General features: G+C 40.6%; 1 protein-coding gene across 3 annotated transcripts; it reads left to right on the top strand.

Annotated features, from left to right (window-relative positions):
* Window positions 1-533: 533 nt before the first annotated feature.
* On the top strand, window positions 534-13757 carry LOC139381845 (zinc finger protein 583-like). Of its 3 annotated transcripts, none has more exons than XM_071125660.1 (6): window positions 534-1002; window positions 5874-5977; window positions 6538-6640; window positions 7020-7123; window positions 12153-12249; window positions 12654-13757. In XM_071125660.1, the coding sequence occupies exons 1-6, from the start codon at window positions 717-719 to the stop codon at window positions 13496-13498; spliced, it is 1539 nt and encodes a 512-aa protein (XP_070981761.1). In that variant the 5' UTR covers window positions 534-716; the 3' UTR covers window positions 13499-13757. The 3 variants fall into 3 exon arrangements, 2 of the variants coding, with proteins under 2 accessions (XP_070981761.1, XP_070981760.1); XM_071125659.1 differs by having other exon boundaries at window positions 12639-13757; XR_011628583.1 differs by lacking the exon at window positions 12654-13757 and having other exon boundaries at window positions 564-1002; window positions 7020-8199; window positions 12153-12224.
* Window positions 13758-14411: the final 654 nt, after the last annotated feature.

Below are 14411 nucleotides of genomic sequence, written 5' to 3'. Positions count from 1 at the left end.
CGTGGAGGACGTTTATTTTGAAATGTCCTAAATTCCGGAAGTAACGTTACATTTATAATGTTGCTGACGAGACCGTCAAGATAGACCAACTACCCCAAGATAGACCAGAGCCTGTCGTTTCCAATAGGGGAAAATTAATCATCGTGAGAAGAACAAGCAAGGAGGTGGGCAGAGCCAAGCACGAGCTAGTGAGATTCTATTGGCGCGTTCTAGCATTTATTTGCACATTTGCGTTAGGGAACGCCTACTCTGAAGTGGCGTGTGCAATATCTCAATTCTCCTTGCACACAAAAACAACGCAAAGGGTTATGCAGAGCACTCTGTTACAAATTCTAGTTTTAGAAACTGAATACTGTATGGAGATCAAATGTTTAATCGCTGAGAACATTTGCAGAACGTTGGCCAAAATCCATCTCGCGCCATTATCTCACACTGGGCTTCTTCTGGTAGTGAGTGGAAACGCGAACCGGATGCTTCACATTTATACATCCGGTGAAATATCTGGCTCGTTGTATCTGTGGTCGAGACGCTGAATCGCTTCCCGTCTGTATTAGTGACGGACAGATGCTGACGAAATACTGCCGGTACTCTTTTGACATTTTTGTCTTGCTACACTACATTTGACTTCGAGGCGTCGGCATCTATACTTCAACAGCCTTTATTCTACACTTCACCCAATAACAATTACTTATTTTGAGGGCATTTTCGATCCAATAATGGCAAATTCCGTTGCCTTTCACACTCAGCTAGCCTCCATCATGGAGGTTTTAGCTAACGCGGCCGTGGCTGAAATCTGCGAGCTTGTTGACAATGGCTATGCGGTCCTGCATTTGGAGATATCTCAAGGGCAGAAGGAGAATGAAGCGTTGAGGAGAAAACTACGGATGATGGAGCTGAAAGTGTCTCGTGCGAGTGCCATGAGAGCGGGAATCGGAAGCTCAATCCTCGCGCACAGTCGCTTTCGAACTCACGTTGGCTTGGAATCGAGAAGGACATCAAGCAGTAAGATTGGCGTTCTAATAGAGAGCAATAGTAATGGCGTCTTTTTGTAGGCACTAACTCCGCCTATGGAAAATGAATACCGTTTTTGTAGAGTTTTTTTGAATTGACGCCGAAAATGTCTACAGTACAGGCGTACATTTTATACGTTTTGTTCTATGAGTATCTTCATCAGCTAGTCACTTTTTAAAACATTTAAGCATTTATGTAATATAAAAAAGCACAAATGCTTCATAATTCATAAAGGCAATGTTAACTGGTTGATATTTTCTTATAGACCAACACGTATATTATCTCCTAAACCTGTGTTAAACTCAGACCTTATTCTCAACGTTTATCCCAAAACCCAATAATTTCCCCCATCGGAATAGTGCCCCACAGTGGACACGTCAGAATACCCATACAATATAGCGGTCAACACGGAAGTAGTTTGTCTGTTTTTTCACGATTAATTATCATAGGGGATTTTAGATCCACTACAAACAAGGTTTGTTTCATGTAGGCTTTCCCTGGCGTGACGTTTTGAAAACTGTAAATCTCTCGGACAAGGTGACTTTTATACATATGTTCCGCTCTATTTACTCTCAGATTCGAAAATGTTAATTAGCATCAAAGTAGACATGCAAGACTACACATTTCTGCAAGCTCCGGTACATCATCGGTACACATTTGCTGTCAGCTAGTAACTACTAGCAACCTTGATCCAAAACAATACATCTAGAAATGTAATTTACTGTTACAGATTTTAACTAATATTCAGCTTATTTATGCATTTGGTCTTGTCTTGTACAGAATACTTTCAAAAGAAGCTAGCAAGCAACCTACCCAACTAGATGATATTAGCAACATATCCTTATTTTAACAAATCCTTCAGTCGGTGGAGGCCTAAATTTAATCCCTTATAATTTCTGCCAACTGTATGATTGAGGTGAAATCTGTTTCAATTTATAGTGTCAGAATGCACTGCTGCATAAAGCAATTCAAAACTAACTTCACATGTTCTGTTGCAGATTCAACGCAAGATTAACTCATTGCTGAATGTATCTATAATCATGAATGAATAAGCATATTTATTTGACAAGAATGCACCTAGTCACTCAAACACCTGAACTCCAACAATTACATTGTTTTAAAGAAATCGAAATAGTGAACAATGCATACATATGTCTTTCATACATAACATATAAACATACAATTATTTATTAGTCAATGCCACAAACCTGGGACATCGAAGAGCACCATATTAACTATTATTACTATCTTAGCGCGCACAGATTATACTGCTTGTCCATTTTGGGAATTAGACCATCACAAATAACACAATGTAAAACAGCAGATTGTGATTTATGCTGGCTGAGTTACAAATGGAGAAAAAATGGCTACGGTAGGTTAAATATAAAATACTGTGTCAACTCAAGTAGAATGAGAAACGCACTTAAGACTCAAAACAAGGTAGCCATGCCTAAACGCAGCTATAACATCACCCTTGTCAATTTAACAGGTCCATTTTTCTGCTGTCAATTATGAGCAGCACATTTGACATTGCATTGTCAAAACCCCAGAATAAGCAGCAGGACAGCATTAATCAAGTGAAAAGTAGCAAAAACAGTAGTACACAGCAACACTTTTAAATGTGTTACTGAGTCTAGATGTTATCAAATCAGGAGAACAACAAGTGAAAGCTGCAGCATATTGAAAATGGGTGAAGGTAGGGTGGGTTTATAGAGAAGATGGAGAGGTCCAAAGTTGAGGGACCATGGGGCAAAAAAAGCTATGTGGAATAAGGGGTAGCTAGAGGGATTGTTGGCCATGGAATAAATATAAAATGGTTTGCTTCTGCACCCCTTTTAGGTCGTTGTCACATATCCGGCCCATGTCCAGTTATACAGTTATACTCGGGGTCTCAGCGCGCGTCCCTCAACATAATTCCGTCTCTGTTGTAGCCTTCAAATTGTGGTCATTGTGTGTCTGTGAATCACATTAAAGACGTTGACTGATCACAGCATTTCCACAAAAAGAGCCATACACAATACAACTTAAGCATTGAGGACATCATTTTGTTGACAACATGGTGGTTCACACGGTCTACTGTGTGAATAATGGAAGAATCTTACCCCAGCTGTAGGTCCATTTGAGTGGGTGGTCACTTAGGCCTGTACATCAACCAGTACTGGAACCATTGGAGACTTGGGATGCTTACTCTCAAAGTTCTGCTTGAATGTCTTCGGGTCTGTGTCCGTAAAGGTCAAGTACAATATGGAGGAAGTTAATCTGTGGCTTCGATTGACTTGAAAGTTTACACAAATGATAAACTAAGCAATATGATTCAACAAACTACTACACATATAATAGACTGCCACACAGTCCAGTCCAATAGCCTACACATGGAGAGGAACCTAAAAGCACATACAGTACCAACAAACACTACTCACCCAACAGACAGGGCAGGTGTGGATCAGTGCTGCCTTGACTGCAGTCTTCTGGTCTGCAACTGCAGCCTCCGCCTTGGCATCAGTCAACAAGTTCAACTTGAGAGTGGAGCATGCGTTATATTAGTTGAGTGGCGACTAGTGTGAGGGGACTGGAGCTCCGTTAATTGCGGGTGGGCTATTCTTTGGATGCTGAAATCAGTCGTTTTTCATACAACTTCATTTTATGTGACGTCGGAGCTCCAGTCCGCCCACACTAGTTGCTGCTCAACTCCATCATTAATTGTGGAATTGAGTCGGCTAGGCTCGACTAACTTTTTTCATCACTGTCCCAGAATCATCCGGAAGTGCAATTTAAACTGTCCCAAACTGAAGATGATAATACTTGTAAAAAAATAAACATTGATATGCCAACATGGGCCTACTCTAGGACCTAGGTCATTCACCTAGGTCACAGTGATTTAAAAGGCTAATAAGAGTAGACTACTCCCGAAATAGATCAATGGGGCTGTCAACTGAGCCAGAAATTCACGTAACAAAAATGACCTCTAAAAAGGTCATTGGAATAGTATTTCCATCTATTTTACATAAATGTAGATACGTAATTAGCCCTCGTAAAAATGTCGCCTAGGTTATATGCATATTGGCTACAGCCTCTCATGTCCACACTGACGCTGACATGAGGGACACTAGAAAATGTAGGCAAACTTTAATGAGACTTAAATATAGGCTGAACGCCAGTCATGTTTGACAATTATCAAGTAGGATATTTAACACATTAACGTTTTAAAGGTTTGATTCTGTTGACATAGCTTTCTCGAGGCACAGTTAGTTTAGATCAAATGGTCACGAGTGGAGAGTGAAGGACAGTGCCTGTTACGCACTGCACACACCTTGAAATCTGAATGGAGGCAGTCAGCATTTTGAAATTATTTAACCATGAAGGTAATTGTTTAAAACCTGGAAGTTGTCCTTTTTTAGGCTTGTTTCAAAGTACCCTATATCCAAAATCAGATCATAGAAATGATGAGGGAATTGTTTATAAAAACGCCCTTATGCCATAGAAACCAGCCTTTCTATGTTCTATTGGTTTTCAAATCAACTTTCTCTATTTTCCAGAAGACAAAATCCTAGTCATATTAGTAACCCAAGCTAGCATCTTTAGATTTCACCTCGTTCTAAATTTCTAACTGCTTTTTTCATCTTTGTCACATCAAACCTGCTCACATGTGCAGTGCATTTATTTTTTATATCTTTATAATTGCATTTTGGAACATTCACGTGTACCCTAGGCTACTTCTGCGTGTGCATTTCTGTGCGTATGTGAACTAAATAATAGTTTATCAACATTTTAAGCTAAACCTTCTGATATGTTGCGCATTTGCCTCATTGCTTTTAAAATGGTACAGTAGTTGTATGCGTTTTGGATCTATCGTCTCAGAACTACATTTTTTTTTTAAATCGTCGACGGGACAACCTAAATTTCGAGCCCTTGCTACATACCCAGAGAGAAAGTACATCGTTCGATCCTCTCTCTGAAACTGTTGGATGATTTTTTTTCTCAGTTTCTCACCTTTCCTGTGTTGGCTCTAGTAATGATTGGTAGGTCTTGGGGCGGTCAGGATACAACAAACGAGGCAAATATGAATTATGAGGGAGAAGTATGTTTTTCTCACATCACTTGTCATGACTACCTGCTGCAGCTCTCTCTCAACTCCGGCCCACCCCTCCCTCCCCACCACTCTACTCACGCACTCAACAACAGCCTGCCTCACTACCTGATTGTCAGCAGTAGCAGGTAACAGTGAAATGTTAAAAATAATAATAATTAAAGAGAAATGCAATTTAGAAGTAGCCCAAAAACCTGCAACCCGCGACCAATACATTTTCACCCACAACATCGTTTTCAAAGTAGCCCAATTTTGCAAGACAACCGCAGACATGGCAACCCTGCTCATTGGCCAAACCCTACGGGGAAATCAATTTGATTTATTTTGTTGCAATTCGTGTATATATATTTTTGGGGATAAACACAGAAAATTAGGTATGTGGGAAACACAGGCTTAGGAGATTTGATACGTTTTGTTCTGAGAATCTTCATCAGCTAACTCACTTTTGTAATCAAAACCAACATATAAAGGCTTCACAATTCCTAAAGTTCATATTAACTGTCTATTATCCCATAGAACAAAACATATAAGATCTCCTAAGCCTGTGTTAACCTCAGACCTTTATTTTAGTTGTTTATCCCAAAATCCCATTCCCCAATGGGAATGGCTGAAGAACCAGAGGTAACTCATTTCTGTTTTTTTAGGACTACAAGCTGGCGAGTGCTATAGAACATATAGTAGCTACATTTATTGGTTACATCATTTTAGAAATGAACTTATCAAGACACCATTGATAAAATGTATGTAAACAATTTCCCTTGTCTGCTAATTTTAGGCGAGGTACATTGTCGGAGAGGAGTTGATTCCCAGTTGGTCACCAGCCTGTTTAGGGACGGAAAGTCCCCAGGTGACACTGGACAGACTACCACACAGAGAAAGGTAAGCATTTGTCCACACTTGTTTCAGAAAGGGCAGCCTCATACTTCAGTGGTTATCAAAACAACCTGGGTCTGATTGTAAATATGACATATAGCCCACCCATTCTAGTGGTAATTTTGCAATCAAGTGATCCTGTTTTACCTGTTTACTGTTCTGTTAGTGTTCTTGTGTTACATATTTTTTCAGCTGTCTTTATGACTGACTGTACAGAGTAAATTTTCTCACAGTTAGTGCATTATTCCCAGTTATAAACTGTGTGGTTCCAGCCCTGAAAGCTGATTGGCTGACAGCCATGGTATATCAGACTATATACCATGGGTATGACAAAACATTTATTTTTGTTTTACGTTGGTAACCAGTTCATAATATAAATAAGGCACTTCAGGGGTTTGTGATATATGGCTAATATACCACAGCTAAGTGTTGTGTCCAGACACTCCACGTTGCGTTGTGCCTAAGAACAGCACTTAGCCGTGGTATATTGGTCATATACCACACCCCCTCGTTGCTTAATTATATCTTGCATCCCAATTGATTTTACCCAACCTTGTGTCCAACAGCCTGCTGCGTTAGATGAGATAAAGCCCAAATCACTTACCATCAAAGAGGAGAGGCGGGAAGAAGCCTGGGACAGTCATGACCAACGAGAGAGACTGAGTACCGGTAATTAAATGGGAAACGGGCTTAATCAAGTGTTTTCATTATGCCTTTTGGGGGGGAAAATGTTGTATCACACACATCTCACTCCACTTAGATTCTGGGCTGTACCATTTATCCTTTTCCCATAAATATGAATACATCTAAATGTTATATTGGGGGAAAAACATGATAAATGAATACTGTCACATAAAATGATTGCAATAATGTTAGACTGCATACAATTCATAAATTGCTTTAATTATAAGTACAACTGATTTCATGCCAATATTTTGGGCTTTCATATCGACTATACATGGCTCATCCTTTGACTGATTTGTGATATTTGATAACCTTTATGAGCATCCAGTTCATAGTGATTCACATACTGTTGTTGATTTTGTAGGAGCATTAAATCACATTGTTGATGGAGGAGAAAGGCATTCCAACATCGTCACAGAGGCCACACAACCAATCAGCAAACAGGAGAATGCCAGCTCTTGTAAATGGGTGAGTGGCGAAACCGACAACAATGAAAACCTGAGTGTGAACAAAAGATCTCAAACCCCAGCATTGGAAGACGGTGATGGAATACTTGACCATGCAGGCTTTGATTGTATGATGTTTGAGCCCCCCAGACAACTTGGGACCCTTAGCACCCAGGGTCCTGGGGCTGATCTTCCTGAGTGCTCTTACTCTCATGTGGATGTTGTACCTCTTAATTCTGATTCAGAGAATAGTTTTCCCTTTTCGATGAACAAGGTGAGTCGCTCCATAACTGAGCACAAACAACCTGTAGCTTACAGAGACAATAGACAGAGGGTGCCGTTGCCCTCAGATGAGCCTCCCATGACTGTGCGAAAAGGCATGGAGACTGGATCCAATGCCTTGGTAATGACGGATGGTTGGGTCTCCCATGACAGTCATAATAACGACGCTGTGAATTACAACCAAGACGGCACAGCAGGTAACCGGTTCATTTGTAGTTTCTGTGGTAAGACTTTGGCGTGTCTGAAGAACCTCAAGACACACCTTAGGGTTCACACCGGGGAGAAGCCGTTCAGCTGCATGCAGTGCGGGAAGCGCTTCTCCGACTCCAGCAACCTCAAGCGACACCAGAGCGTACACACGGGGGAGAGACGCTACGGCTGCAGCCACTGCGGCAAGCGCTTCGCCCAGTCGGGGCACCTCAAAGTGCACCTGAGCGTACACACAGGATGCAAGCAGTTCCGATGCCCACAGTGTGGAAAGACTTTCATATCGGCCAATCACCTCAAGAGACACATCAGTGTCCACGATGGAGAAGAAAGTATTTTACCAACCACTTTTCAGTGAGTGAAAGCATACCCAAACGTGCGCCAGCCCAGCTTGAACAAAAAAATGAATAGGGGGCTCGACTGAAGGAGTTGATCATCCAAAAAGTATTCCATACACTTTTGAATGACTGTTTTTGTAACTCTTATCATTGAAGTTGTTTATCACTCATCCTCAGCCCACTGTGTGAAAATCGGTTTGCGGACTCGAGGTGTCTCATCAGACAAAACTGTTCACACAGGAGAAAGACCCTCCATCTGCATACAGTCTGGGTGAGGAGCTTACTGCGAAACACAACCTTACACTTCACCTATAGAGAAACCATTCTGGTTGCTCAAGTGCTGGTGATGTATTGTCACTGAGTGTACCAGGAACACGATCATGAATAATTCTACTTTAACATTTTGACTGAACACATTTTTGTCTGTAGACTATTTGTCATTCACAGTTTAGGAGTAGTCTTATAACGAAACAAAAACTATGGAATCAACAAATAATTTGTGTACGTCCATTAATATTAATATTTCAAGTGCTGCAAGCAATATATGAAATGTGCAGTACAAACAGTTACAACTATTGTTAATGTAAGAAATGCTACCTCTTTAGGAAAAACACTCCTCCAATCACTCTAGTCAAATGCTATCTTGCAAAGGCTCATTTATGACATTTTTGTAATAAGTATTCTGTTGCACACTATTTTTTTCAGAATTACCCCTGAAAATTGATGTTTTTGTGAAATAAACAATTTTAAGAAAAAGGCCACCACATTCTTGATTTTTTTGACTCATCCAGTAGGATGCAGAACCCGCTTTTCGTCAGCAACCCTAAAGAAGCACTTCTGGGTCATGTAATTTCTGAGCAGTTGACATTCCCCATTTAAACTCTCAACAGGCAATAGTTTTTGTACCTGAGCCTTATTTACATGATCTCTGTACCATTTTAAATTTTTACCTTGTCACAAACAATAGAATGTATAACTGTGTCACAGTCCCCTTTAAACTAAATCCATTTTGCAATGGCTCTACTTAACTTGTCATGATTCTGAGTTGCATAGAAAAGTAGAAGATTCAACATCCCTTTGACTATCTGGAGAGTCAACACAATCCTTGCTGTTATTTACAGAAACAAAACAGTTTGGGGTTTCTTGTGCTGTGTGACACATTCCTCACCATATTTACATTTCACTGCATTTCTCCCCCTCACTGTGTTTGATTGGTGTATACGTATCAATTATACTGAACAAAATTGTGTATGCAACATTTTCAAATATTTTACTGAGTTACAATTCATGATATATGAAAATTGTCTAATAATTAACAATGAATCATATTTAAGTGACATTTGCATTAAAGTTGGGTTTTTAAAACATGTTCCAGGATCAAATAAAGAATAACACATTTCTATATATAGCACATACAAATATTGCACTGTTCAGGAAAAAATATTGATTGTATGTCCATAAAACTACTATAGCCCCTAGAATACAAAACAGATGAATTTGAACAAAAAGCTAGGTCATAAGAAGTGTTGCTGGCTTTTTAGTCTGCCCCTTCCATTGCCCACAATGCAACACACTGTATATGGCCAGCCAGCAGCATACCACCCTGCATCTAACTGCTGGCTTGCCACAGAAGCTAAGCAGGGTTGGTCCCTGATGCGTGACCAGATGCTGCTGGAGGTGGTGTTGGAGGGCCAGTAGGAGGCATTCCTTCCTATTTTCCTCCATCTCCTCTCCCGTGTAACTATTTCCCAGGTCGTTGCTTTAAATAAGAATGTGTTCTCAGTCAACTTACCTGGTAAAATAAGGTTGTACTATATATATATTTTACTGTAGAGAAAATTTTGACTGCCTGTCTCAGATAAACTGAGGTGGAAAATACTCAGTAGTACTAACCAAACATAATCAGTTTTAGAGGGGGACTTTGTCGTACAGATTGTTGCTGGCTTTCACTCCACCACCTCCATTGCCGCCAGTGGATAGATGCAGCTACATGTAGCTGATATAATGAAAGTCCTGTGGGCAAAGAGTTTAACAATTTTGTAGGGATGGGGAGCATTCAAGCATAGAAGATGAATATTCTGTAAAACTGCATTGTGCTGTTATGAAGGTAGATGACTAATAATGTGACAAATGTATAATATCTCTTACCTGGGAAATGTTTACTACGGTTTCAGGCACCCTAGTTAAAATGCAGTACGTTACAGCCTTATTATAAAATGGATTAATTATTTTTTTCCCTCAACCTACACACAATACCCCATAATGACAAAGCAAGAACAGGTTTTAGACATTTTTGCTAATTTATTCAAAATAAGAAACAGAAATATCTTATTTACATAAGTATTCAGAGTCTCTCCCATATTTCACCTAGATAGTTTGTGTATGTATTGATATGTAGGCAACATGTGCCTTTTAATACATTTTTTAAATTGATGTAGTTCTTGTCTATTAATTTTATGTATTATGTCATGTTTTGTGTGGACTTCGGGAAGAGTAGTTGCTGCTTTTGCAACAGCTAATGGGGATCCTAATAAAATAAAAATACCAAGACCCTTTGCTATCAGACTCAATTGAGCTCAGGTGCATCCTGTTTCCATTGATCATCCTTGATATGTCTTGTTTGGAGTCCACCTGTGGTAAATTCAATTGATTGGACATTACTTGGAAAGGTACACACCTGTCTATATAAGGTCCCACAGTTGACAGTGCATGTCGGAGCATAAACCAAGCCATGAGGGTCGAAGGAATTGTCCATAGAGCTCCAAGACAGGATTCTGTCGAGGCACAGATTTGGGGAAGGGTGCCAAAAAATGTCTGAAGCATTGAAGGTCCTCAAGAACGCAGTGGCCTCCATCATTCTTAAATGGACGAAGTTTGGAAGCACCAAGACTCTTCCTAGAGCTGGCCGACCGGCCAAACTGAGCAATCGGCCGAGAAGGACCTTGGTCAGGGAGGTGACCAAGAACCTGATAGTCACTCTGACAGAGCTCCACAGTTCCTCTGTGGAGAAGGGAGAACCTTCCAGAAGTTCAACCGTTTCTGCAGCACTCCACCAACCAGGCCTTTATAGTAGATTGGCCAGACGGAACCACTCCTCAGTAAAAGGCACATGACAGCCCGCTTGGAGTTTGCCAAAAGGCACCTGAAGGACTCTCAGACAATGACAAACAGGAGTCTCTGGTCTGATGAAACCAAGATTGAACTCTTTGGCCTGACTGTCAAGTGTCACGTCTGGAGGAAACCTGGCACCATCCCTATGGTGAATCATGGTGGTGGCAGCATTATGCTGTGGGGGTGTTTTTCAGTGGCAGGGACTAGGAGACTAGTCAGGATCAAGGGAAAGATGAATGGAGCAAAGTACAGAGAGATCCTTGATGAAAACCTGCTCCAGAGCGCTCAGGACCTCAGACAGGGGTGAAGGTTCACATTCCAACAGGACAATGACCCTAAGCACAAAGCCAACACAACGCAGCAGTGACTTTGGGACAAGTCTGAATGTCCTTGAGTGGCCCAGCCAGTGCCCGGACTTGAACACGATCGAACATCTCTGGAAAGATCTGAAAATAGCTGTGCAGTGACGCTCCCCATCCAACCTGACCGAGCTTGAGAGGATCTGCAGAAAAGATTGGGAGAAACTCCCCAAATACAGGTGTGCCAAGCTTGTGGCGTCACACCCAAGAAGACTCGAGGCTGTAATCACTGCCAAAGGTCCTTCAACAAAGTACTGAGTAAAGGGTCTGAATACTTATGTAAATGTGATATTTAAGTTTTGTATTTTTAATACATTTGCAAAAATGTCTAAAAAACAATTTTTGCTTTGTCATTATGGGGTATTGTGTGTAGATTGATGGGGGGAAATAAACAATTTAATCCGTTTTAGAATAAGGCTGTAATGTAACAATGTGGAAAAGGTCAAGGGGTCTGAATATTTTCTGAATGCACTGTATATATTTTGTCCTTGGTCCGCTATGGCTCGGGGAAACGGTTATTCAGATCACGTTGATAAGATAATCTCGAACTGAGCTCGTCCAGTTTATTCTCCAGTGCTTGAACGTTCGACAATAGAACGGAGGGTAGAGGCGGTTCATCCACTCGCCGACGTAGTCTTGTCAGGTATCCCGCAGGCCGTCCTCTATAACAATACAGACCGTACTAACATAATTATCTATGAGACGTCATATTATTGAAAGCTTTTAAGAAAGGATGAATCTGGTTCCCTTACAGTATATGGTGAAGGAGATGAGTAAGCCTGAGTGCATCGAATTCAAAGAGGAAAGACAGGAGGACACCATAAGCCTACAGAATGACTCAAGGATTAAAGGTAGGTGCTTATATTTGTCCTATTTCACACATGCACAAGTGTGTATTACTACGCATGTGTGAATTGAAAATGTTTTTTGCATATTCCACTCCCTGAGACACCCTCGGCGAGTGGGGTCAAGGCCATGGTCTGCCATTCAACGTCGACCGTGGAGCAATTAGGATTAAGTGCCTTGCTCAAGGGCAGATCGACAGATTTTTCACTTTGTCTGCTCAGGGAGAGTAAGTGCAATGCAGGCCTATAATAAAATGTAAAATTCAAATCGTATGGAATGTATGATTTATCTATACTAAAAAATACCACCCCATCTTAGAATGATTTCTCCAAAAGTCAAGGAAAGGCAATTATCCACAATTTAGTGTATTTCATCAATTATTTCCTCTCTATAGGCAGTGTTGAATCAGGTGCTGATGAAGACAACAGGGGTGTGATTGAACACACTCAGACCGACAGTCTCTTTGAGGACTATGATCCGCACATCAACGCAGACCAAGAGAGGGAAAGCACGATCCAGAAGTTTCAGCATACGAACGTTGCACACCGCGTATGGAGGCAGGGATACTCAGGCTTGTGGACACCAAGAAGCACTGAAACAGATTCTGAGGATCCAGCTTGCTCTTATTCTGAGGAAATTAGCCCCACTCATGTCAAAGCTCACACAAAGCAACAACAACAGACTTCCGTAGCTGAGGAAAGCAAGCTGTTCGCTGTTGAATCTCACAATGTGAAACCAGTGTCTGCAATAATTGATTCTGAACCCTATGAAGAAAAATATAAATCTAGCAATAATGATAGCAGTAATAATTTGCATCCGCAAAACAGCATCTCTTATGAGACTAGTGAAAACTTTGGAAATCTTGCTGGGAGGTGTTTCTCTAATAGTCAAGGAAATATTAGAGGGAACACAGCTAGGCCCAAGGTGGGCATAGTTCAACGCTACATGGCAGGGCATAAAATGCAACACGAGGTTGGCAAGCGAGAAAAACGGTTTGTTTGTGGCTTCTGCAGAAAAAGTTTCACTTGTCCAAAGTATCTTCAGTCTCACCAGCGGGTTCATACGGGAGAAAAACCCTTCAGCTGCTCTCAGTGTGGGAAGAGGTTCGGCCAAGCTGTTTATCTGAAGAAACATCAGAACGTCCACACGGGAGAGAAACCATTTGTTTGCCCACTGTGTGGGAAGCAGTTTGCAGATGCAAGTAATCTCATCAGACACAAGAGTGTTCATACAGGAGAAAGACCCTTCATCTGAATACAGTCTGGGGAGAGGTTTGCTGCGAAGCACAACCTTATAATTCAGAGAGAGAAACACTTCAGGTTGCTCAAATGCTGGAGATTCTATTGTCACTGAGTATACCATGGACACAATTAGGAATAATTAAATTTAATATTTTGACTGAACACTTGTCTTTAGGCTATTTCTCATTTACAGTTGATGACTGGTCTTGTAAACAAAATGAATGGAAATAAAATGTTAAAGAATTGTGTGCCTCCATTAAAGCAGCAATATGTAACTTTTTGAGCGACACAATCAAATTCACATAGAAACCGAAGTTATAGATTTGTCATTCTCATTGAAAGCAAGTCTAAGAAATTGTAGCTCTGTTCTATGTCCGCTATTTCTATGCTTCCTGTCCTTAAGTTTTTTTACTTTCGGTTTTATACACCAGCGTCAACCAGCTGAAAATATATTTTTGGTTATTGAAAATATATTTCACATCGGTTTAGATAGTGGAAATAATTATTGTACCATGTATTGCTTGTTTTGTCACAATCTGAAATTAATCGAAATATTCTAGTTTTTGCAACCAGGAAATGACGGAGTGATTTCTGCATATTGCAACTTTTAATATTCATATTTCAAAAAGGCTGTAAGCAATATATGAAAGGTGCAATACAAACAGCGATTGTTACAACTATTAGTAATATAAAAAAAATACATCTCTTTAGGAAAAACACTCGTCCAAGCCAATCACTCGAGTAAAATGATATCCCACAAATAATCACATCACATTTTTGAACAATTTAAGAAATGCTACCACATTCCTGACTTTCCAGGCTCTCATCCAATAGGATGCAGAACCAGTGTCTCGTTAGCAACAGTTAATTACACCAGGCGGTTGGAATTTCTGACATTTTCAATATAAAAGCACCCCACGTAATAG

The sequence above is a fragment of the Oncorhynchus clarkii genome, chromosome 23 (genome assembly GCF_045791955.1).
Source record: "Oncorhynchus clarkii lewisi isolate Uvic-CL-2024 chromosome 23, UVic_Ocla_1.0, whole genome shotgun sequence".
NCBI classification, from domain to species: domain Eukaryota; kingdom Metazoa; phylum Chordata; class Actinopteri; order Salmoniformes; family Salmonidae; genus Oncorhynchus; species Oncorhynchus clarkii.
The sequence above is the reverse complement of the archived record's forward strand: the minus strand, read 5'-3'. Positions and strand labels throughout refer to the sequence as shown.